The sequence below is a fragment of the Cynara cardunculus genome, assembly GCF_001531365.2.
Source record: "Cynara cardunculus var. scolymus isolate 2C chromosome LG 1, CcrdV1, whole genome shotgun sequence".
NCBI lineage: Eukaryota > Viridiplantae > Streptophyta > Magnoliopsida > Asterales > Asteraceae > Cynara > Cynara cardunculus.
In genome coordinates, this window is record NC_037528.1 from 41361236 (window position 1) to 41381753 (window position 20518).

At 37.4% G+C, this 20518-nt stretch overlaps 3 protein-coding genes across 5 annotated transcripts; 1 reads left to right on the forward strand and 2 right to left on the reverse strand.

The window, feature by feature from the left end:
* The first annotated feature begins 5129 nt into the window (after positions 1-5129).
* Positions 5130-6476, forward strand: LOC112527219 (NAD(P)H-quinone oxidoreductase subunit O, chloroplastic). The gene is made up of 5 exons (XM_025137703.1): positions 5130-5401; positions 5611-5666; positions 5732-5839; positions 6046-6105; positions 6263-6476. Exons 1-5 carry the CDS (start codon positions 5143-5145, stop codon positions 6290-6292), a joined length of 513 nt encoding a protein of 170 aa, XP_024993471.1. The 5' UTR covers positions 5130-5142; the 3' UTR covers positions 6293-6476.
* On the reverse strand, positions 6375-10976 carry LOC112527208 (protein artemis). Of its 2 annotated transcripts, XM_025137684.1 has the most exons (4): positions 10237-10976; positions 10036-10141; positions 7722-7933; positions 6375-7483 (listed from the first exon to the last, which is right to left on the reverse strand). In XM_025137684.1, exons 1-4 carry the CDS (start codon positions 10423-10425, stop codon positions 6404-6406), a joined length of 1587 nt encoding a protein of 528 aa, XP_024993452.1. In that variant the 5' UTR covers positions 10426-10976; the 3' UTR covers positions 6375-6403. The 2 variants fall into 2 exon arrangements, with proteins under 2 accessions (XP_024993452.1, XP_024993461.1); XM_025137693.1 differs by lacking the exons at positions 10036-10141; positions 10237-10976 and adding an exon at positions 9058-9097.
* A 2662-nt stretch (positions 10977-13638) lies between these two features.
* On the reverse strand, positions 13639-20086 carry LOC112511697 (mitogen-activated protein kinase kinase kinase 3). Of its 2 annotated transcripts, XM_025117411.1 has the most exons (12): positions 19514-20086; positions 18995-19039; positions 18513-18878; positions 17268-17355; positions 17082-17144; positions 16400-16560; positions 16236-16311; positions 15916-15975; positions 15704-15811; positions 14955-15191; positions 14733-14824; positions 13639-14256 (listed from the first exon to the last, which is right to left on the reverse strand). In XM_025117411.1, the coding sequence occupies exons 1-12, from the start codon at positions 19987-19989 to the stop codon at positions 13995-13997; spliced, it is 2034 nt and encodes a 677-aa protein (XP_024973179.1). In that variant the 5' UTR covers positions 19990-20086; the 3' UTR covers positions 13639-13994. The 2 variants fall into 2 exon arrangements, with proteins under 2 accessions (XP_024973179.1, XP_024973187.1); XM_025117419.1 differs by lacking the exon at positions 18995-19039.
* Positions 20087-20518: the final 432 nt, after the last annotated feature.

The window sequence follows — 20518 nt, forward strand, 5'->3', positions numbered from 1 at the left end:
TGAACAAGTAAGAATATGATACCAATACCTTCACTTTTCAAGCCAAATTCTCTACTTGCAAACAATATATCAAATTCAAACAGGTTTGCATTAATCAGACTATCATAATGCCACTTTTAAAACTTTCAAATCAAATAAGGTTAATTTAAAGTTTCAGGACAAACCTGTTATCTTCTTCTTAATAACATTCAAATTATGATTTCCAATAAGAATCTTAATCCTAAATCTTTAAATCACAAAGAAATAAAGATTTCAGACTATGGTAATCTTAAGAGATATAATAGTAGAATTTATTTTATATAACACATATATATACAAATGCCACCCTTATATCCAAATGTACACCTCTCCTTGATATGTTACCCTTATCTCATGGTACACCTCTCCTTGATATGTCACGCTTATCCCATGGAACACCTCTCCTTGATATGTCACCCTTATTTGCTCCTCAAAATATTTCACAAAACAATTCCATATAGAATAGACCGTAGTCAATGGAATTTTTATTAGTTCAAATTCATTTTATCAAAATTTCCCATTTCTTGTAAATCGATCAATAAAATTATAAGTCCATGATACAATCCAGTTAACCTTGTCCGGATAACAAATTCGGACAACACTTCTCAAAGCTTGTCTGATTTAAAACTTAGAATTAATTCCAACACTTTTATCCGGATTATGAATCCGGACAASACTATGCCTTGTTGCCCGATTTATAGTAAACCGGCCACCTTTTTATYGTATTCATACTTCTCCGGTTAAAATTTCATAAATCGCTCAATCATTTAAACCGGTTAAGACATGACCGGTTTAAAGCTAAACCGCTTAACACATGAGTGTTTTGTACTTTACATCGCTTAGGCCTTGTCCGATTTAAGACTAAACCGGTCAACTCATGCTTGATTAAAATTTTAAATCGCTTAAGGCTTAACCGATTTATGACTTAAATCGCACAATACTAATCTGATTTATTCTTAGTCCGTATAACATTCAAATGAATTCTTCAAAACTCAAGAAAACATATAATTTGAAGCATTTTTGAAAACATTAACCACTCACCTTATGAATTTCTTTAGAAATCAGATGAATTCTTCTTCAAATAAGCAATCCGATCAACCCTTCTTAACTTTAAATCGCTTATTGAATTCACAAAAATGGCAAGAGGGCMGAATGGAGGCTTAATCCTTCCTTTTTATACCCTTCCTCTTTTGGAAAGGCGGCTGAAAATAGCCTTCATGTGCATGCATACATACATATTTTAATTCATGTATGTTATATTATATTTTATATATATATATATATATATATATATATAAACCATGCATACTAACACATTTTGCGACATGCATACACACTTTTGCCTAAAATTTCACATACTAGCATGATCAAATGTAACAATTTATCATGCTGTCACATAAACATTTAACAAATAAGCACATATTAATTACCTCGGGTGATAACCAGAGTCCAGTTATCACAACTATTATGTACCAAACCATTCAGCAACTGTCAAACAGCCCCTAAACCTTGAAAGGGGTTGTGTAATCCAATAGTGAGGTTGAGAACCAATGGTGCAGCATCCCAACAGATTATGCTGTAGGAAGGTTCCCAGCACATTATTGCTAAACTCCAGCCTAAACTTACACCCTTGCTTTTTTAAATTATGTTTTCAAGCACTTTAAGTTTCTTAACTAACTCACTCAAAATCATTCCTTCTAATTCACTTTTTAAAATCACTTTTTAAGCTTGACTCTGGATTACTGCTTGTTTTTATTGTCCTTATGGGAATGATATTCGGTACTTTATACTAGTTTATTAATTGTGTTCAAACAATAATGGTTTAACATGTATACTTGCATGATATTCCATTTGTAATTTCAGGTTACATAATCTGCGGACCCAGCGGATATCCCCCGTCATCGGAGGTATATTTTGGATATAGTGTTTTATCCATGTTTTCGTTGTTTTAGATCTATAGTACTATCCATTGATTTTTGTATTTAGATGTTGAGTTTTATCTATGTTATGTATAGGTTTTGATATATGGTTGTATCCTAAAATGGGTGTTTTCGTTATTGGATTTTTATCATGAAATCATGGGTTTTGTTGCTTTCATTGTAAACATGTCATCTTTGGAGAAATTGTGATTTAAATAACATTCTTTCAACTTATCGGCTTATATTTTACATGAAAATGTTTGACTCACTAGACTTTTAGCCTAACATTTTTTATTATCGGCATGTACATCATGTCGTTCTAGGGGCGGTTCTAGCAACACTTGTGAAGAGTTGAGCGTTAGTTAGAGACACGAAAATGATTTAACTATTCGGGGGTTCTTCCATACTTTGGAGTTAGAATATGTTGTTGGGTTTTGGTTTGGAAGTTGTTAGCTTTTAATTTGGATGACTTGTAAGTAATTCAAGGATCCTTTTGAGATCGGATTTCGAGTACTTTTAGCTTTTAATAAAAGTTTTAAAATAATCGTTTTTTTCTAAATTTTAAGATGTTCCATTTACTTATTGGTTTTTTTATCACTAGTGACTCCACCACAACCCCTTCACGTCCTACAACTCCTCGATTTGGACCTCCGAACAGACCACCCACCACAAAAATCCACCACCAACTCGTAAACTTGTGTGGCTTAACTCATTTGTTAGATCTTGAATCATAATCTTTATTTCAAACCACAAATTAAAACCTAAAATCTAAATAAAAATGTAAATTAAAAGCTAAAGATAAAAAATTTAGACTCTAAAATCATTGAATGAAAATCTAAACTCTAAAAATAAAAATCACAACCTAAAAATAAAAAAAAAACTTAAATTCTAAAATCATTGAATAAGAATCTAAACTCTAAAATCAAAACGTAAAAATCACAATCGAAGCCTAAAATAGGAAGAGAAGGCATGGCTTTAGGGGAAGAAGAATGGCAGAAAGGGGGTGGCATGGAAGAGAAAAATGTTGGGAGACAGAGGGAAATGAGAGCATCGACGATTATGAGTGAAACAGAAAGTAAATGGAGGAGAGCTTACGGAGCAGGGGAGATGGTGGTTTATAGCAGCTCTGCATGTTTAAAGGAAGAGTAGAGAGCCATGGGAGGTTGTGTGTAGGAGCGGTGGTGGTTGGGAGAGGCTGAGGAAAAAATGGAGATAGTTTAGAGAGTTAAGAGTGGTTGAGGGAAAAAAACATTGATGGTTTAAGGACGTAATGGTGAGATGTGGAGGGCGTTCGGTTCGCAGTGGTGGTCCATGAAGGAGGTCGTTGAAACAACTGTAGAAGTTGTGGGGAATTTGTTTGGTAGGGACATATTATGTGAATTGGGGGACAAGTAGAGTGTGAAACATTCGTTCATCATTAATAATATATAATTAATTTTTACCTTTTTCAAAGAAAAATATGAGATTTGTGAAAAAGAGAGGCCAGAATGGTTTTTATTTTCATCCTCATTTTAGTGGTTTTTAAAGGGTCATTAAAAGAAGAGATCAAATTTGAACGTTTTTTACAGACCATAATAGCCAAGGCCAATCTGTAACTTCAAAAACTATATGAATAAAAATCGTTACAATCCACAAATCATAAGGACCAAAATGGTAGCTTACTCTTTATAAAAATGGTTGCTATTTACTTATTAAATAACATTAAATTTATTTTCAATTTGTTGCAAAAACTCACTTAAAAGTTCTCGATTAGTTTTCTCTTTTCCGTACTCCATACCCAACCTCATCGAAGCCTCATCTCCGACCATCCTCCTCCTTGCACTACAATCGTAGTTCTACATAACTCGGTTACCGCCTCGTTATAGCACGTTACGTTGTCAAGGCTTGGGTTCGCCACTACGTTAACCCATGTGGCTTCACTCTAACACTTGGCTTACATTGTAACGCGTTATGACATGTTACGACATATTATGACGCATTCCAACGCGTTATTTTATAAGGTGTCAGTTTTTTTAATATATAACTTGACGGATAAATGATAATTGCATACGAGACCTAAGACATAACTAAATATAAAAAGTAAACTTAACAACTAAAATTCTAAACAGATCAATAGTTACTATCATTCCCATACATGTAGATTCGAACAAAAAAAATGAAATTTGAAGAAAGTAGTGAGTTCAGATTCAAGTGATTTAATCCCGATATTGCACCATTGATATAAGTTTTATATATTTGGTATTAATGATTCTTCTTTCATTTTTTGTTTTATTACCTTTATATGAATTTAATTTGTTCTGCGTTATTATTCAAAACGCTATATATATTTTCACCTTAGGGCATGTCTTGAAAAACGATGCGATCTCTCTGTAACTCGTAAGGCTTGAGACTTGATCTCGCCGCCACACCACACCTTACGTCATTTAGAACCTAGGCTACAACCATCGATCTCCCTCACTTTTTTGTCGTACACCATCACTGCCCTAAACCCTATCGCCTTTCTTTCACTGGAGAAGCGAACTTGTATGGGGGCAATGCCGACGAGGGTGGAGTTTAAGTATTTAGTTTTTCTTTTGAAAAATGACCCAACAAACTTTCCCTTTTAAATATTATGTCGATAAATTATTTTTTAATAAAATAAATTATTAAACTTTTTGATGGTAAATGATTAAATCCCTAATTGTTTTTTAATAAATAACCAAAGAATTTCTTAAAAATGGTTAGTTATGTGTTTTTATATAAAAAAAACTACTTGTAACAGGCTAGGAAAACTTTAAAGTATAGAAAGCCTAAATCAATTTTATCAAATCCAAATCTTATGGCATTCGAACTCTTGCATCCAACGGTATCGCTCCTCCTCACCACCTCGTCAACCATTCTCCATATCGCCGTCGTTGGCACATATCATCAATCTCTCTCTTTTTTAATATGCTATTTATTTATCTTTCGATTCTCACTCTTTTACAACAAATTTAATGGAATGCATATAAGATAGATAGATAGATAAAAAGTGTAGTATGTATGTCCCTTGGTTTTTTCGTACTTTTTCCTAAAAAGAGAATGATGGAATGCAATATACCAATTTTTAGGGAAAAAAATGAAAAAGAAAAACATGTTGAAGATGGATGGCCAATCTTTTCTTATCTATATCTATATACATACATATATATGTAACCAAAATTAACGATATAGAGAGGAAGAAGAAATGACGATGGCATACTCTTCTTCATCTCTCTCTTCATTTCCCTACACAAAACCACACACCCCACCACCCACATCTACCAAAAAAGGACTGCTGCCTGCCACTGCTGGTGGTCGTGGTGGTCGTGATGGTGGGAATCTTCGTTTCTCCATTAAAGCAGTGAAATCACCCGAGTCTGCTGACCCTCCTGCTACTACTACTGAAACTGAAACTGAAACCCCTGCTGCTGCTCCAAAACCCCCCAAGAAGCCTGTTTATTCCAGTCAGTACTATTTCTTCCTAATCTTGCTTTCTATTCCCTTTCCCACCCTCCTAAACCAATTGCAAATTCTAATTTTCATACATATATATATTTGAAAACAACATTGTATAAACGCTTGTGTTGTTTCATATGCAAAAACAAAACATGAAAACCGGCTTGTAAGATTAATTGGGTTTGTAAATGAATAATACTCGTGTGTTTGTTGGCAGTGAAAAAGGGACAGATTGTTAGAGTAGAGAAAGAAAAGTATCTAAACAGTATCAATGTAAGTCCCTCCTTCCATTATTATTATGAAAAAACCAACCATTTGATTAAAATGGTTTGTTTCAGTATCTATCTGTTGGACATCCTCCTTATTATAAAGGGTTGGACTACATATACGAAGACCGTGGGGAGGTCTTGGATATCCGTATCTTCGAAACAGGAGAGTATGCACTTGTAAGTTATATAAACCTTCAACCAACAAATATAATTTAACTTGCATTTTCATGTTATAAAAACCAAACCAAATCATACCAAACCAAACAAGCTTAGAGGCAAAGGGTAGAGCAACTGTTTCGTGAAAACCCCTAGCTTTGAGAACTATTTTCAAAGCATTAAGGCTGTAAACAGTAGAAAAGTTTATGTTGTCACCTGTGTTGTAGATTGCATGGATTGGGGTCCCAACGGCACCAGCTTGGCTTCCAACAGACATGCTAATCAAGGTAATTTAATTCTCCACTCTTATTCAATGACCTGCAAAACTTTAATAAAGCCAACATTTCCCATCCAGAGGATCTGGCGAGTGGGATGTATGCAGACCTGACCAAGTAAAACGCCCGCAAAAGTTATGTATTTAAACCTTTGTGCTCTTTCTTGCAGTCAGACAAGCTCGACTATGAAAGAATATGAATCAGAATTTACTGCTTCAAGAAACCTTTGCTTCATTTCAGTGGATCCTGTAATTTGAGTTTTAGTCAAACCCTTCACAATGAATTGCGTTTTACTGTAAAGCTGCAAATTCTACGACATAAACTTTCTCTTGCTACGCTTTATGTCATTCAATAGATCCACCAACGAAGGAAGTGGTTTTGGCACCGGAACATGCATACCCCTATACAACTTCCTTATGTTCTCACCAACTCCCTTCGACAATCCACTTGGTGAAGAATACGTTAGCTCCTTTGACTTTGACTCGTCACATGTACCTTCAGAAACGTCCCTATCTGAACCCACTTCATTCTTGCACTGAACCTCGATGTATTCATTCTGGTATGTGGTTTCAGGTTTGACCAACTCTTCATAAACAACGGTAGAATTGCCGAGTCCAAGCCTTGCTCTTCCAAACAATGTCACAGATGGCTTTTTGCCTGGAGAAGATGCAGTCAAGATTTCTTTATTACTGACAAATGACTGCGATGATTCCGACCGAGCCCCTGAAGATCGTTCCAGAAGAGAAGGAGATGAACTAATGGAAACATCCTGTACATCTTCATTGATGAATGGAGCCTCGACATCAATGTCTAGAAGTTTCCACAGAGGGTCATCCGAAGCTAAATTACTATAAGAGCAATGGCTTTTCACGTAACTAAGCTCCATCGCTCTACACTCGGGGGTGGTCGACACCACCCATCTAGGTGCAAGTAGTTTTAGGGCCCACTCAAGTTCGTCTCTAGACGAATGAATTGAATAACAGACGTGCCAAATACCAAATTGGTCCTTCGTTGCTTCTTTGAATTGACCATTTTTTCGTTTCTCAGCTTCTGAAGAAACACCCTCAAAGACGTACCACTGGGCAGAAGGACGTATGATAAGAGGCTCGGGCTGAAAATTAGCTCGAGCTTCTGCTAGTTTTGCTTCTGCTCTTTCGGGGAGTCTTGGGAAACCATCAAAAATATGGAATCTTGAAGATGGGTCTTGCGAAAGGATATCGGGCACAATCAGAGATAGAGACTGGAAACATTCTGGGTAGTTTTCTTTGTCAACAAAGATTTTTGAGCCAAAAGTTTGGCACACATTAACAAGAATTTCTTCCTGACCAAGAAGGTCGCATGTCAGGTACACGACACAAGCATCGGGATGCTTCCATATGCAATCAATAACCTGCATTAAGACAAACACAATGTTAACTGTCAACTCACCTCTTTCTCCTTCATATTGAATGATGAAGTTATCACTATCACGACCATTTTCAAAAGATGAAAACAAGCAACACATTTATCTGGTGAAACAACCTGTAATTTTGATCGACTTGTGAAGAAAAAACAAGTTAAATGTACATAAAAATATATCTTCAAACGCCACAAGAGACAAAAGACGGTCTACAAGGGTTAGAAACTACCTGCCGGATTCCAACATGTTTGCTAGGCATCTTTGAAGAAAATGACCCGAATGTGCAGTCTAAGAAGACATAATCAAGTCGACACTTAGGTTCTCTGGGTATCTTGCCTAAATATTTCTCAGGTAATCTTTGCAAACACTCGGGTGTAAGTCTGCAGTCTCCTGTGTGCAGGATATTACCGAATGTGCCTTCAAATAAGAACATGACTGCACCTGAAAGATGCAAATAGCATGGCAGATAAAAAGGTTATCTGTAAATAAGTTTCCCCAATATCACATTTGGAATATATAAATATTGATAGATATACACATGCAACTATCTTTATAAATATATACGTAAAACCATACACCACACATGTTATTACGCATGCAAATATTTTCATAAGCTTGCTCACCGTGGAATAGTAATGAGATATGCATTAAAGGAGTGCTATAGATAGACTCTAATAAGGAAACTTTTGTAAACAAGTGCTTATCTCATATTGTTAGGAGTTACAGTTGTAGTCTATCTCCTAACCTCTACTTGTATATATAGTTCCTTATGTTGTAATCAACAAATAACAGAAAATAATATTCCTCCTACTTCTCTAAAGCTTTTATGGCATCAGAGCTCTAAAAAGCTTTGATTCTTTTCTCAATTATTTTTCTTAAAAACCTCGGCGTGAACAGTAACTTCGTCGGCAACAATGTTTCTTCTCTTTACGGTGTTTCTAACCTGAACAGTGTTTCCGTCGTGAACATTAACTCCAGCATGAACAGTAACTCAGGCGTTTATTTATTAAATGGGATATTCAGAATTCCATATTGATGGGTCTAGTGTTTTGTATTAGCCTTTTCGCGACCCAATTCCACACTGTAGAGAATTGCATTGAAGAAACTTAGTAGAGCCTATTTGACATCGGTTTCTTCATAGGAGACATTGTATCCTTGACTTAACCTAAGTGAACATCATACTCTACTTTTTCTTAGGTCATACTCGACCCCATCTAGTTTTCTTTTATTCTTCCAAAATGAATTCCAATCCTGTATCGAATCCATGCTTCATGTACTCCAATCCATATAATGCATAGAACTGTTATCATAATTAATAATAGCTAAAAACAACTGAACGAGTCATTCCTTGTTATACCAAATTTCATCACAAATGACTGTTATAAAAGATTTCCAGCACGCAATGCTAGTGAGCAAGGTATAAGGATCGCCTGATCCGTTGCCAAAATTAATAACTGCTAGAGCTCAGTCTACCTCTACTTCCATCACATGCTATGTTGATAACCTGATAGAAACGTAATCCAACATGCAGTATCCAGTGAGCAAGGTGGAGTATGTGGAGGTACCTCAACCATATTTCATTGAGAGTACAACTTTGACAGGACCAGCATAAACAATGGATACAACGGCGTTCACGTTGTTGCAAATTTCAGATAGGATAGCATTGACCTGCCATGGTTGGAGTAAGGGGATCTGGTCCTAGTACCTCGTTTCACGCTGTTTAAGATTTTATTATCTTTTCAGTTTTTTCCCATATCATTTAACCGATGTTACTGTTTACTGTCCTTGTCGCCTGCTTGCACACACTCATTTTCTACTTCTTTTTCCTATACCTTATGCTCTTTGGTGTCTGTCAAAATCCTTGCAACTTTCAAAAGAAATACCTTTTGCAACGCTTGTCTCCATGAAACTTTTCCGCAAGCCAAGGGTCTTCAAAGAAACAGCCTCCCTAACCCTTGGGGCATAGGAAAGGTCTGCGTACATCCTTACCTCCAGACTCTACGAGTAGGATATTAGGTACGTTTGGTTTGGTTTACTATATATGTTATATGACTTTTGTTCCACATATATATGCCCTTCATGATTCACCGAGATATGTATAGCCAGCCATGTTATATACAGCCTCTTTGCAAATACAAGAGAAAGATTATACAGAAGAAATTTCCTCCACAACCTTACACTGACTCATATACAACTTAGACCAGGACCAAAAGCTAATATGATCAATTATAAATGCAGATTGTTTGGGATTGCTTATTTGAAACAACTTATGCTTTTCTATAAAAGCACGTATAAGTCAGAAGGGTTTACTTCTTCAAAAACTCCTTATTACTAGTTTGGCACCGACATAAGCTGTTTATCCAAACACTCAAGCGTTTGTTACCGGTGCCACACCGGAATAAGTCAATAAGTTGTTTCTATAAACAATCTCAAACACCGCCTAAACATAACCTAATATTAAACAAGAGAAAAACTTAAACAATCAATTAAGCACCATATTTAGTTTAACAGTAAGATCACAATTTGGATTTAGAACCCATTACCAGGGCAATGATTTGCATCGAAGGCAGTAACCGTAAAAGTTTCAACGGGATCATCAATAGCAATCGACTGACCAATCTCAATTTCCACAAATAATGACTCATTAAGCTGCCAAACGAACAACACATAAAATCAGTAACCCAGAAACCATTGAAGCAAAGGGTTCGAGGAAAAAAAGTTAACTAAAGGAATTGAATGATTACTTGCGGGTAATAGTTGAGAGTGAGGGTTTTGGTGATACGGGTAGCGTAGATCGGAAAAGAAGCGTGAGTAGAGATTCCTTGAGAATGATCTTTGTGCGCATGGGTTAGAAAACGGTGTCTCTTTCTGTTAGAACATGGCGTCCATGTATCCACCGAGAATGGTAGCCCTTTTGGCATCTCAATCGGCATCCTCACAAGCAATTCAGCTGGGTTTTCCAGTAATCTTTCACACAAACCCAATTTACGGTTTTTTATCTAATGGGATTCCAATTCGGAATCCAGAGGGAGGGTTTGTGCCAATGTTTTTGGCGGTATAAATATTTCCCACGGAGCAAGCTTGTAATGGAAGTTAACGATGGTGAACCACATCCAGAGTTGCAGTTGCACACAACCGATCCATCAATATGGTCCAAAATAGACTGGAGGGTTCCGACCGGTCCAGGTTAACAACGGGTTCCGGAAAGGTCCAGCCGGTCAAGAAAAAAATCCGGTCTAGTCTTTGTAAAAAAGTTAAATGGCCTTCGTCTAGCATGAAAAAAGACAAGTTTTTATTTAGTCGGACTCAAAAAATAATTTAGTTCCAAAAAAACCAACATTTCGGTTTGGTTGGGTTGATGACGTGAAGGGTGTTTTTGATCCTATTCGGTCCGTCTTGCTCGGTCCAAACGCCCATCTTTGATTACAACAACAAAGGGAATTATTAAAACCTAAGCCTAACTTTATTTTATGGTTGATCAATATTGTTAGTTGTTTTGTTTCAAGCAAAAAAAAAATAAGTAGCAAATCAAAGGGTTTTTGGCCTAAAGGTATATGAGTCTTTGGCCTCCTAGAAGATCAGAGGTTAAATCCTCACCAAAGTTAAGAATGGTGTACGGGTTTATTTGTTATATTTGTTGTATATAAATATTATATACTTCAAAAAATAAAATAAAAATAAGTTGCAAAAGTTGTACTGATCTTGATTTTGGAACGTATAGTTCATGAGCAACTCGAAAAGTTGATTTTTTGAATTGTACGTAATGCAACATTGCTAAGAATTTGCGTACATTAACGCGGGTAAGAGGAATATGTCAATAATTTAGTGTCATTAAGCATTTTTAGTGTGATTGTGGTTATATGAAATAGATGTGGTTTATTGGTTAAACTATAATATGAGTTAGGAGGTATGTATTCCACACTCATTTAAACTATTTGTACCTAACCGAGGGGGGGGTGTCAAAAGGGATGTGCCCCCTAGCGGGGTAATAGCAGAATTTCAAAGGAAAACAGTATCCACTAAGGGGCTGTTTACCAAACACTTACACATCCCCCAGCGGGGTAATAGCAGAATTTCAAAGRAAAACAGTATCCACTAAGGGGCTGTTTACCAAACACTTACCYGGTAAGTGTTTACCGGTAAAATTAACATTATTAATTACTTATCGGGTAAGATTTTAGTCCATCAAAACGACATTGTATGCAACAATTCACCCGGTAAGCGCTTACCGTGATAAGAGTCGAATGCCCTCATTTACCGGATAAGACTCATGGTCATTGTCTCGCTCTTACGGGGTAAGATTCTTAGTTTTTACCATATTCATCCGGTAAGGTAATACAACTTGGTAAACGCTTAACCGAGTAAGTGTTTAGTAAACAGCCCTACCCCTAAGTGACATTCAACAGTTGTGTAACCTTCAACTTTTATTCAAAGGGCATTTAACCTGCCTTGGAAATTTCACTTCAAAGTGTGGGACTTAGATTCAAAAGGCAATTTATCTTCTAAATGTTTGTGCATTAGTCGTTATTTATTAACTATTATTATCTTCAACTACTTAACCATCCGAAACTAATTGCTGATAATAACTACCTATTTGAAGGGCTTTTCAATCTCTTCTTAAAAAACATAACAATATCAATGTGTTTTTACTCTTGATTTTGTCTTCAAATCCAAAGTGTGTATTTGAACTATCTCCAAGTAGAGATGCATAAAAAAGCCCAAAGCCCGACCCAAGTATGGCCTGAAAAAGCCGGGCCACATGAGCTCGAAGCCCAATTCAAGCCAGGCTTCAAAGCTCGATCAAGCCTAAATTTTGGGGGCTAGACTAGACCTACGCCCGGTTCGAAAAAGACTGAACGGCCCCTTTTTTCCTCACAGAAAGCGGGCTTGGAGGCTCATACCCAAGCCTAAAAAGTCTGAGCCTTGTGCATCTCTATCCCCACTAAATTTCATGATACTAGCAGGCTGAAATGGGGTCTTATAGATAGAGATGCACACAAAAAAAATCTCGAAGCCTGACCTAGGTCCGGCTCGAGCACAACATGAAAAAGCTTGGGCCTAATGAGCCTGAAGCCCGATCCAGGCCATGCTTTAAAGTTCAAAGCATGATCATGCAAGCGCATAGCTGCTCGGTCTAGAAAAGCCTGAAATAGCCCGGTTAAGTCTCAAAAAGTTTGATTAAGTCTGAAAAATCTGGTCTAAAAAAGTCTGATTGAACCCTTTTTCTACCCCGAAGTCCAGCCTGGACCTAAAAAATCCGGGCTTTTTTTCACTTACTAAAAACGGGCTTGAAAGCCCAGGCCCAGACCCGGGCATTATGCATATCTACCTAACACCATCGATTTTGTTCATACTTAGTGGTCCAAATTCTCCATATTCTAACAAAAATATGAGAGTGATTTGCTTTCTTGCTTGTATCCCTTGCAAAAGTCGTTACCTAAGAGATTTCCTACCATCCACTACCCCCCCCCCCCCCCCYCCYCCCCSATCTTATACCATGATCAGTCAAAATAATCATAGTTTCAACTACGTTTTGGCAGTTCCATCAAGGCCTAATACCAAAACCGCACTTGACCCATGGTAGGAAAACTCTCAAGTTAAACCACATACGCCCACTAGATCCCCAAGATTACAGCTAATTTGATCAGGGTGACCCAAAAGATCAGCTTGATAGAGGATTGATCTAAAGACGAGTGTAAGAGTTTGATATACGTTTTACTTGCTTGCCATCTAAAAGTATTTCAATTTATCGAGGCAGCTTTAGATTTGTTTGTCCATGGGAGAGAGTAGAGGCTGAAGGGAATACGCTTGCAGATTTTTCATCTCTGTGATTTAATGTAGATTAAAACGACAACCATGTGTTTTCATTATTGTATACAAACATGTTAGATCAGTCAATTTTATCAAATTCTTGACTCCTAAATCTTCTACAAATAATTTGTGGCTCGATATATTGTTGTATTGATTTAATTCAATCTAAATGCAATTTGTCTCACTCAGTCCTATTAATGGTAATGGTATGTCATGATCATGTGTTCTGACCCCCTTAGTCCCATCATGTTGTAGTCTAACATTGCATCAAACGTGACAAGAAGTTTTTTTTCTACCTTTTCCCGTCAATCCCTGCATACTGAACACAAAAGCCATTTCAAAGTCAAGAAAATGAAAACCCTCATGTACTTTCGTTCTACAAGAAATCTGGCCAACACAAATTTATCGAGCCACAAACGTCATGGAAACGGACTAGTCTCTAACATGTTCGTATACAGTAATGAAAACTCATGCTAGCCGGTTTTATTTACATTGAATCACAAAGTCGAAAAAGTACCAAGCAAATTCCCTGTCGTCCATGCCCTCCCCAACAGGCAAACAAACTGCAAGCCACCTCCATCACCCGAACTCTTTTCAGATGGCAAGCAAGCAAAACGCACATCAAACTCTTATGCTCGTCCTTGGATCAATCCTCGATTAGGACGGTTTTTTGGGCCACTCGAGACCCATATCAAATGAGCCGCGATCTTGGTGACCTAGTGGGCGTATGCGGTTTAGCCTGAGGGATTTCATACCAAGGGTCGAGTGTGGTTTTGGCGTTGGGCCTTGATGGAACTGCCAAAACGTCGTTCAAACTATGATTATTTTGACCGATCATGGTATAAGATGGGGGAGGGGTTGGCATGTAACAACTCCTGTATGCAGATCCGTACTGCCGTAATGGGCTTGAAGTCGGGGATACTGGCAATGAGACGATCGTTCTCGTGTTTCTCCTGCACACATAGATACAATGTTTTAGCAAAGTTACACTACCTTTGACCCCAAAAAAGTCAACTTGAGCTCTCAAATATCAAACTAGTACTTCCAAGTTCCAATATCACAATCCATCCCAGTTTTGCAACTCATTTTCTTGCTTTGAACTAAAACCAAACGAACCATTAATATCCTATGTGGAGGTGTTCAGGGGAGGATAAGATGTACACAGACCTTATCTGTACCCAAAAGTAAAGCAGTTGTTCTCATAAAGACCCCTAGCTTGTAAAAAGTGTGATAAACAGAGACTTGCTTGAACCAAAACAAGTTTTTACCAAATGTTAAAAAGCAACTCATTTGATGATGGCCATTCTGGTTCAAGTCCATTTTAGCTGTTACGTTTAGGGCACGTGACATTAGTCGAGGTGCTCACATGGGTACCCAAAAAATACCTGTTATCTCTTCCTCTCTCACCCTCTCAGAGTAAAGAAATTACCTTGGACTCAACATTACACCTCTAGATGCTGTTGCTACAGGTCCCTCGAACGAATTGATGTTTGTTCTGTTAGAGTGCATTTCAGAGGCGGTCTGTTTCAACATCATTAACCATGGAAAAAATTAGCCTAATCTGATATCATCTGGCCGAAGTTCTCTAATAATATTTTTGAAATTAAACCAATTAGTCACAGATGTGCACGCATCTAAAAGGCTTTATTACCGGCGTACGACTTCCATCAAAAGTGAACGGAAATGCTTCCTTGGTTAAGCTGACATTGGCTACTCTTGATGTAGCTTGATCCCGTACAAATGGGTGATCCAACAGTTTCGAGGCTGAGGGTCGTAAAGATGGGTCCCGTTGTAGGCATTGCTTTATAAAAGATTTTGCATCATTTGAAAGATGTTCAGGGATTTCAGGCATATCTTTGCTATTCCCAATCTTGAATATTGCTGCCACCTGAAATACCACTTGTCAACATCAATGAAAAGATGATCACAACAACATAATGTATACAACACAGCCACACATACTGTACACAGACGGGACAGAACTGGACCGGGCGAGCATGAGGTAAGTGGGTGAAAGAATCGTGCAAAATTTTAGGTTTTTTTTCTTGACATGGATAGTTTAATAATTTACCAATCTTCTCCCATCCGTTGATTCTTGTTCCACATATTTTCTGACTCGATCATGTTGAGTGGCAGTCTAAATGTCACACAAAAAACATGAGACAAGTTGTTTTGTTCCCAAAGAGCCATTGACCTAGCGGTATCCGGGTTACTGGTAAAACCCAACCTCTAAAGAGGTCAAGGATTCAAACCTCACTAAAGGTGAGGAGGGTGTGTGAGTTCAGTTGCCTTATTTAAAATATTATATACTTCAAAAAAGTTCTTGTTCTGTTTTCTATTGTCTTGTCCCATGTGACAAATGCAAAAGCATGATCTTACAAAAGAAATCAAACATCATACCCCCTCATATTGGCCCCAAGGAGGCTTCGATGTTGCCATTTCAAGAATTGTGCATCCCAAACTCCAAATATCAACGGCAAGGTTGTAACCATTCGTATTCATTACGACCTGACATCAAGAACTAGCATGAGCATGTACGTACATATATAGTCTGTGTGTGTGGAATGCATTTTTCACATGTGAGAAACAAGGTATAAAATGGACAAAAGTACCTCAGGCGCCATCCAGTATGGGCTCCCTTTGAAAGAAAGCATTGAAGTACAATTTGTTATCTGACCACAGGAACTAAACATATGAGTCCAATAATTGCAATAGAAGCATTAGTTCAATATGTTTATTTTTCTCTGACCACTAAAATTATTCCTTCCCATTTTAGATTTTTCTTTGGTAACAGCCAGAAAAATCTCCTATGTCCCTTTGGAGACTCAAACCAGCGACCTATGGGGAGGAGCTCCAAGACCTAGCCTTTATTTGCGAGTTGAGCTAGCCCTCAAGGTACATAACTATTATGAGAATATGGTGAGAGACTTACATGTTTTGCCATGCCAAAATCAGCAAGCTTAATTTCACCATTAGGGTCCACTAATATATTCGCACCTTTAATATCCCTGCCAAAAAGCAAACATTTTTCTTATTAATAAGAACCCATAAGAAGGTAAAAAATTCAAGATTACAAACATTTCAACACTCAGTTACCTGTGTACTGTATTTCTTCCATGCAAGTAGGCAAGCCCGCAAAGGACTTGCCTGGTGTAATTTTGAATTACCGGCTCCCTAAACGGACCATATTCTTGAAGTAACTTGTGAATGGAACCACCAGAGACATATTCCAAGTAAACAGATAGTGACTCTTCTGCCTGAAAAAACCCATAAGTCATTAATCAATAAGTTGACCTTTTTCCACTTCCAATAGGTTGTTTATACACAGCTATACTGCAAAAAGAGCATGACGCCACCCTCTGGAGCGTCCCTGCCGTACCCGTCCCACGGCCATCATGGGGAAGGTACATCATATGTCCCAACGACAAGTAGGTGGTGCCTGTAGTCGAACCCAGACCTCCCACAAGAATGCCTACCTCCGATCTAGGCTAAAGCCACAGGGACTGCAGACAGCTATTCTATTACTCTCTCTGTCCCATTCTGCATTTACTTTGCAAATTGAAACATAATAATTTCAAAATTGACGGATGTTTTCAGTTTTTTACCTGCAAAACATTTCTAATTCTAATATTCTTTCATACAGTTTAAAGTAGTAATTGTTTTTATCTGCAAATGAAAAAATTAGCATTAACTTTAAGTTATTTGACACTCATAGACTTAATTTGGACTTTTTATATTATTCGGTTGACAGAAGATGAGTCCAAAAAAGGAATGGTACCAGTTCACTTCCATAGTATTGAACGATGTTTGGATGTGAAAGCTGACTGAGCAAAGTGATCTCCTGTTACAAAGTGCGTAAAATTTTCAGGAAAATGCAAGCAAGAAAGAATTGAAGGTTAGCGCTTAATGGGTTCAGTCTCATTTTCTAAAAACGTAACAATATAGAAGTGATAGAAGAACAAACCTGGTTCAATTGCTTGAGACATTCTTTTGATGACTGATCATCCACAACGACTCTTACTTCTTTTATAGCACACATCTGCCCACTCTCACTGTTAAAACATACACAGAGAGACCACCAGAATTTCTCAAGCAACATTCAATTTAAACCAAATATCATATGAAAACCTAAAAATAATGCATGTGCAGTTCTTTTAAACATAGTTAACAGAAAATCATATAAAATTACAGAAAATAAACATATTATGGTAGACTATGGGTAAAGAAAATTGAAAAGTAAGGATGTGCAGGTCAACAACTACACCAATGGTTCTGATTAAGGTACACTTTAGAGGTCTCCTGTGTTCCAAATGTTGTATCTCGTCTTTCATTAGTTGAGGTCCCATGATCAACACTGATTTTTTGTGTACATTTCTAGCGGTTTTTGAAACGTTATTTGTTTAAACAGAAAAATGGGCAACATATATCAGAAACCTATAAATATACATCATGATGTTGTGAGCTTCCGTATAAGTAAAAAAATCCAAATGCATGTACTCCTGACCTAAAAATAAGAGTCCGCTTTGACTTCAGAGATTTAAACCTTTGAATTGACAGATATTATAATTCTGGTTTGCTTGTGACATGTTCCTGTTCTGATACTCCTCATAGTTCAATTTTGTTCCAAAATAAATGCAACACTTGATTCGACACATAGCTCAATGGGTGTTTAATTATTGGTCAATATCTAATAATTACAGGAATCTGGTGCACATCAAAATCAATGCTATCAACATTTTGCGATCAATGCTAATGGGTAAATAGGTCCTTCTCAGATTAAAATTTTGCCCAAAAGGGTAATGTTGCATTTATTTTTGTACATACCACGAATAAAAAGTTTGCATTTATTTGGTGATAGTTGGACTTATTCATTTGGCATTCAAAAGTCAAACATTGAATTTTATTGGTGGTGGCAGAGCTAGATTAACATTGATTTTTATTGGGGGCGGAGGTAGATTACATTTTGGAAACTGAACTTAGAAACTATATACTTACTGTAGGAATAGTCACGAGAAACATAAAAAAGAGCCCAAACGTTAAATGTGGATTGGGGGAAGGAGATTGTATTAAACTTAAAAAACTATATACTTATCATGGAATAGTCATGGTAAACATAAAAATAACCCAAAAGATAGACAACCTCAATGACATTTTCATTAATCCATTTCAGCATATAAAGAGTCCTAAAGATAGAATTTGAATCAATTACCTGTTAAAACCGAGGTAAACATGTCCAAATGTGCCTCTTCCCAGCAATTTTCCCTTCTTCCACTTGGACGATTGACAACTTGAATTTTCCATGACACTAAGAGTTTTCATATTGGACAAGACGGAAGAGGGACTAGTAGGAGAGCTGCAAGTTCTGATACTGGACAAAGCGGAAGATGGGCTCGTAGGTGAACCAGGTGGAAGGGGCAGTGGATGGCATTCACTTCTCCCATCATCTAACTTTTTGTTAGGAGAGTCTAGACATGTACTGCCGAACCGTGGATGGAGAGGTGAAGTGGTTGCACCCACCCTCGACCCTGGACCAGGACTTCTTGGTTGAGGGATGAACTTGGTCTCCCCATACCCTCTGTTGTAACAAAAACCGGAATTAACAAATTGTATTATGAACCAAATCAAGCCAAACAAAACAAACTAAGTATGTCCCACCCGAAGGTGGGTTAATACAGTGGGATATACGTAGACCTGACTTCTACCCAAAGAGTAGTGCAGCTGTTTCTATGAAAGGCCCTGGAAATCGTATGAACAAAATTAAGTTATAATTATATAAAAATCGGGTTTACCATTCTTTGAGTTGTTAAAACATGTTAAGATGAATCATGTTAAAGTGTAATCACAAATATATAATATATAATGGACTATTGACCCGATGAGTTGCAAATCTTCTGTTCAGGATGATTGCATATAACTCAAATTTTTAAGGCTAGCAATGAAATCAAGAGAGCTTCACCAGCACCTTAGATGCTTAATTTGATCACAGGATGTTGAAATCAGCTTCATATTCTATTTTAAGCATTATAAAGAATCCACACAGATAGCATTAAACCCTCATCTCTTTGTTGCTAATTGAATTGAAATGGGTTCTGAAATTCTAAATTATCAATCAAATATCCCCAAAATATATAAGCTGAATCGTCAAGATAACCTAAATAGACCTAATTTAATAACAAGCAAGAATACCCAAAAACCAACCAGCCAACCAACCTGAAAACCCCCAATTGACCATGATCAAGATTATGCTCATCAGCAGAGGACACGGAGGAGCCACCACTGGAGGACACCGACCCTGACCCATGATGATCCACTATTCCAATCGATGTTGTCGGTGATATAGACGGCTGAGGTAGAGGATGCGCTATACGATCCGAATCAAAACCCGAGAACCCAGACGACGTCCCGTATGTTCCGGCTCCGGCCAACGGAGTAGAAGAAGAAGACGAAGGAGAGAACTCCCGGTGAGCCAAAAGGACGTCGTCAAAACTCGTTTTGTGCTTCTTATCGTTATCATTCTTGATGGGTGACGGCTGGCTGTTCAAACCCTGATAATTATTTCTGAAAAATGGGTTATCCTGAAGTTTTTGCTCTTGATCCCGCTGACGTTGTTGTTGATTATCCTTGTTCTTGGTAGATTTTCTCCCAAACCAAGCAGGCATGTTCTTTTCGATGAATTTTGACTTCATCTTTTGAGGGTCTAGGAAGGTGCGACAGAAAGTAGCAAATGGGTTTTTGTGAAGAATGGAAGATATTATAAATGGGAAGAAAAGTTGGAGGAAGGAACTTCGAGTATGGGACCCTCCAAAGAGAAGCAAACAGTGAAGAACAGCTGGACCTGGTCCAGCCGCGCCGGGTCGTTGTGTTAAACCCGAGTACACGCTGTGGCTTTGGCTTGTACAAGTCGCCATGGAAATAGAGGTTTACAGTGGGACAACTACCACTTCAAATGGGTCGGTAACATATTATAACGGGTTAATTTTATTCGTTTTGCTCGGTAATAAATTTCATTTAATAGTTCATGATTTAGCGGCATTTGATATTGTATATTTGAAATAACTTATGTTTTTAGGTCCCGTATGGTTTAAAAGAATGGAATGGATTTGAGGGATTTACATTTCAAATTCATTCCAATCACATATTTGATTTGTTAGATTGTCCGGATTTAAAATCCTTTAAATATAAGATTTTGAAATCCTCAGAGAGTGTTCGGGATTT

Coding starts and splice junctions, on each gene's coding strand:
- LOC112527219 (XM_025137703.1), top strand. CDS start 5,143: ATGACGATGGCATACTCTTCTTCATCTCTCTCTTCATTTCCCTACACA. Junction 5,667..5,731: donor AGTATCTAAACAGTATCAAT/GTAAGTCCCTCC, acceptor GGTTTGTTTCAG/TATCTATCTGTTGGACATCC. Junction 6,106..6,262: donor CAACAGACATGCTAATCAAG/GTAATTTAATTC, acceptor TCTTTCTTGCAG/TCAGACAAGCTCGACTATGA.
- LOC112527208 (XM_025137684.1), bottom strand. CDS start 10,425: ATGCCGATTGAGATGCCAAAAGGGCTACCATTCTCGGTGGATACATGG. Junction 10,142..10,236: donor CTCTCAACTATTACCCGCAA/GTAATCATTCAA, acceptor TTCGTTTGGCAG/CTTAATGAGTCATTATTTGT. Junction 7,484..7,721: donor AACATGTTGGAATCCGGCAG/GTAGTTTCTAAC, acceptor GTCTTAATGCAG/GTTATTGATTGCATATGGAA.
- LOC112511697 (XM_025117411.1), bottom strand. CDS start 19,989: ATGAAGTCAAAATTCATCGAAAAGAACATGCCTGCTTGGTTTGGGAGA. Junction 15,812..15,915: donor CATACTGGATGGCGCCTGAG/GTACTTTTGTCC, acceptor TCTTGATGTCAG/GTCGTAATGAATACGAATGG. Junction 14,825..14,954: donor TTGATGGAAGTCGTACGCCG/GTAATAAAGCCT, acceptor ATGTTGAAACAG/ACCGCCTCTGAAATGCACTC.